Below are 3,470 nucleotides of genomic sequence, written 5' to 3'. Positions count from 1 at the left end.
TTATTTAGGATATATTCTCGACCAAGTTTTCTTTTTCTTTATGCTTGCTATGTTATGTCACTAAATTAAAATGATACATTTAGAAAGAAACTGCGATAATTCCATGTGACCGTGAGAATTTGCGTTTACAAATCCGTGCTCATATACGTATCGCAAGACTAGTATTTCTTACTAGGGGTGTGCAAATATTCGAAATTTGGAATACGAATAGTCTTCAATCGAAAATGGTGGTATTCGCAGCTGTCAAATATTCGTTTCTGCAGACGATCGAGTTTTTCAGCAAACACTCAGAGGATGTCGCTTATGCCTAACTGCTACCAGCCATTGATTAAGCATGTCGCGTCTTAGGCAGCCAGTGAAAACGCCGGTTCCAGTCTGGACAAATAAGCTCATTGTTTATCCAATCTCATCACGTTTGGATTGTTTCCAACTGATGCATGGCATGGTAGTATTGAACTTTGGTATTTCGGGTCACAAAGTGCAATACATTTATTAGTACTCTGCTACATGCATTTGCGATATCCTGTTCCCATAATGTTTCCTTGCACTTTACGAAAGAATAGAAATACTCTATTCGATTTCGAACGCTCGTTTTTCTCAAATACTCATAATCGTGATTTCATTTGAAAGCTTTGGTATTCAAACACCCTACAATTTTCAATTATTATGCCCCAACTTAGTAAAGATGCCAGTACAAGGAATCGCGGGAATGAGCGAAGATGCGTCGAATCGCTCCACATTCTTGCTTCGATCGACACTGCCTAAGATGACCGTCTTTATGTTTATGGTTGCTATACCTGGGGAACATTGAACTATCTAAGAATTTATCTAAGAAACATATCTCTCATCTACTAGATTGCCCACGTCTCCCACTTCCTGACAAAGCCTGCGCCATGCTGACAAGCTGATAGCACTATGCGGCGTTTCGCCATAGAGCAGAATAAAGTTTACTCTGCTGAACCGGCTTAGTATTGCGAACCGATTCGCGAACTATTAATTATTTTTATATATCCGAATAGGAACGAAATCGTAGCGCGCGAATCCTGACCCGAACTAGTGCTTTTTTTTCATTCAACACCCTGCTAGTTAGCTATAACCGGAGCTAGTGACGGTACCTTCAGTAGAGCAGCGTAAACCACACCGCCTCGCTCAGTGCCCATGGTGTAAGCCAACGACATTAGCGAGAAAACTGATGTCTATAAACGAGCGGTTACGCGCCCAGTTTAGAGTAAGTCCCCTAGGAACATGCGCACTACAATTAAGATTAAGTTAACGAAAAGCGAGAACCATCTATCAGAATTATGGATGCTCATCCTGCGCGCAAATATGTATTTGTTGCATCGATTCGTGTCCACTATATTGGAAAGAAAACACCAGCGGTGACCGCCCATGCGGACTTTAAGAAATGCACCATCTCTAGTAAAGCAGTAAATGGACGCGCAAAGCTGCGCTTTATTGCTTCTCGACGCAAACATGCCATATGTGTAGACAAGCGGCAAAATTAATTAAAATATGGAGTGCTTCGCGTGTAGAAATCAACAGCTACCTATTTCAAAGCAGCCGCGCCGGCAGACAAATCCTGCTCAGGGCGTGTGAGTTAGCAGTCGCTCAAAGCTACATCGAAGTAATTAGTAGAAGGTAAGGGCCCCGGATAAGTAATTAATAATGCCCTGCGTCCTGGAAACGCACAATCGAGGAACATGAAACACACGACGCAAGTACACAACTCACTCGGCTTAGACTCCGGCAACCTTACAAACGTTTTCAGCAGAGTAAGACAATGTACAACACCCGTAAATAAAAAAAAAGTTGGATGATCACATTCTTGCCATTTCTAGGATATACCGCGCATGCAAAAAAAATGCAGTGAGATAGCGTTTCTGGTTTACTTTAGCGGCATCGTTAAATCGATGTACCAAAATTACGACAGAAGCGTGTATAGCAGTCGCTAAACAAGCACAGCCCACTCCTAAGCCCAGTAAAGCTCCACACAGAAACTGTTCTCGTCGCATAAACCCAGTTTTATTTCATAACTAGAGCATGAAATTGGCATAGGTCATGAAAGCGGTTCACAAAGATGCTCGCACATATACCAGTCAGAGGTAAGTCCATGCAGAGGAAAAAGCATCACGTGGCTGTTGGAATGGCTTCGTGGCAGGCACAGTCACGTAGAAACATAAAATCATGATGCTGAAGACGACAACGAGAGTGGTCCTGTGTTCAAAAATGTCGTTGCGAAAAGTCAAGCAATGCGATGTAGTCACGGATGCACCTTTGCGGTTGTAGCGCACGCCTTGACGAAGTTGTCGAAGGACACCTGGCCTAAACGTTCAGACGCTCGAAGAAGGCACCTCACGTAGTACTTGCTCACGTTGTAGCCGGAGGCTGACAACGCTTCGTGGAAGACATCACTCGGGATGAACCCTTGGTCCTCTGGATCGAAATGCTGGAACACGGATGCCCAGCACTCGATGGCTCTGTAGGCGAGGGAGACCAGTTCAACATCATCGGAAATCCCGCTGGTAAGTACGTAGTCCAGCACGAATTTCGCCGTCAGACGCGAGATTGGGCGTTGCGTGGGCCAGTCGTTGAGCTGGGACAGGGATTTATACATCTGGAGAGCATCCATGGCGACCGGGAGGGCTTTGGTGAGTAGCCGAGCACACAAGTGTATGCATCTAACCAGCTAGTCGAGTGACAATTTGAAAATGTCACTCGGCATTTTATACGTGAGCACCATGTACGCAAGCAAGATACACAATGGTGGCCCTCTAAACCACGTGGGGGATACTTCTTTTCATTTCTCTATCTCTCTCTCCCTCTTTCGCACGCTCTCAGTAAGAACGCGTATGTTTCGCAGCCCCCCCCCCCCCCCCCCCCCACGGCACGTTCAGACGAACCGGCCACTAACTGACCGAGAGCATTGAACCAGGTGTTCAATGTGGCACTTCAAAGTGCTCCTGTGCTGAGTCTCGCATTCTTAACAGAACAAAAGAGTTTCACGAAAGGCCTTCCTTCTGCAGTTCGCAGTTGTACTTGTCTGGTGTGACTAACTAGGGATAAAGGATGGCAACAATAGACCGAGTGTGCGCCCTGTCAGTGATCTGCGTGTGTGCCACTGCCCATTAGTGTAGGGTTGAGTCAGCACTAACTTCCCTTTTCTCGGGTCATTATCTATTTATTGAAACTCAAGGGTACATAACTATCGGACTTTAAGCGACCTCAATGAGCCAGGGACTTTGAATAAAATAAGCGGGGAAAAACGAACTGAAAGTGACGTGGAAGCGGCCATCTCCAAAGCACGTGTGTCAAAAAAAAAAAAAAAAACTCAAAGTTATACTTCTATTTAGATTCCGTGCATCCGTTTTTTTTTTTTGTCATCTGCTCATGCTGCCGGCGAAGAAAAGTCGCGATTGCATCTTATGCAATAAACCCAGAGAACCCCTTCGAGACAAAGTGAGAAAAAGGCA

At 45.0% G+C, this 3,470-nt stretch overlaps 1 protein-coding gene across 1 annotated transcript; it reads right to left on the bottom strand.

Moving 5' to 3' along the window:
- Positions 1-2,260: 2,260 nt before the first annotated feature.
- LOC125945722 (sorcin-like) lies at positions 2,261-2,629 on the bottom strand. Its single transcript, XM_049667978.1, has one exon. It carries the CDS (start codon positions 2,627-2,629, stop codon positions 2,261-2,263), a length of 369 nt encoding a protein of 122 aa, XP_049523935.1.
- Between the last annotated feature and the right edge of the window lie 841 nt (positions 2,630-3,470).

The sequence above is a fragment of the Dermacentor silvarum genome, chromosome 5 (assembly GCF_013339745.2).
Source record: "Dermacentor silvarum isolate Dsil-2018 chromosome 5, BIME_Dsil_1.4, whole genome shotgun sequence".
Classification (NCBI taxonomy): domain Eukaryota; kingdom Metazoa; phylum Arthropoda; class Arachnida; order Ixodida; family Ixodidae; genus Dermacentor; species Dermacentor silvarum.
Note: the sequence above shows the minus strand (reverse complement) of the source record. Positions and strands in the feature narration are given on the sequence as shown.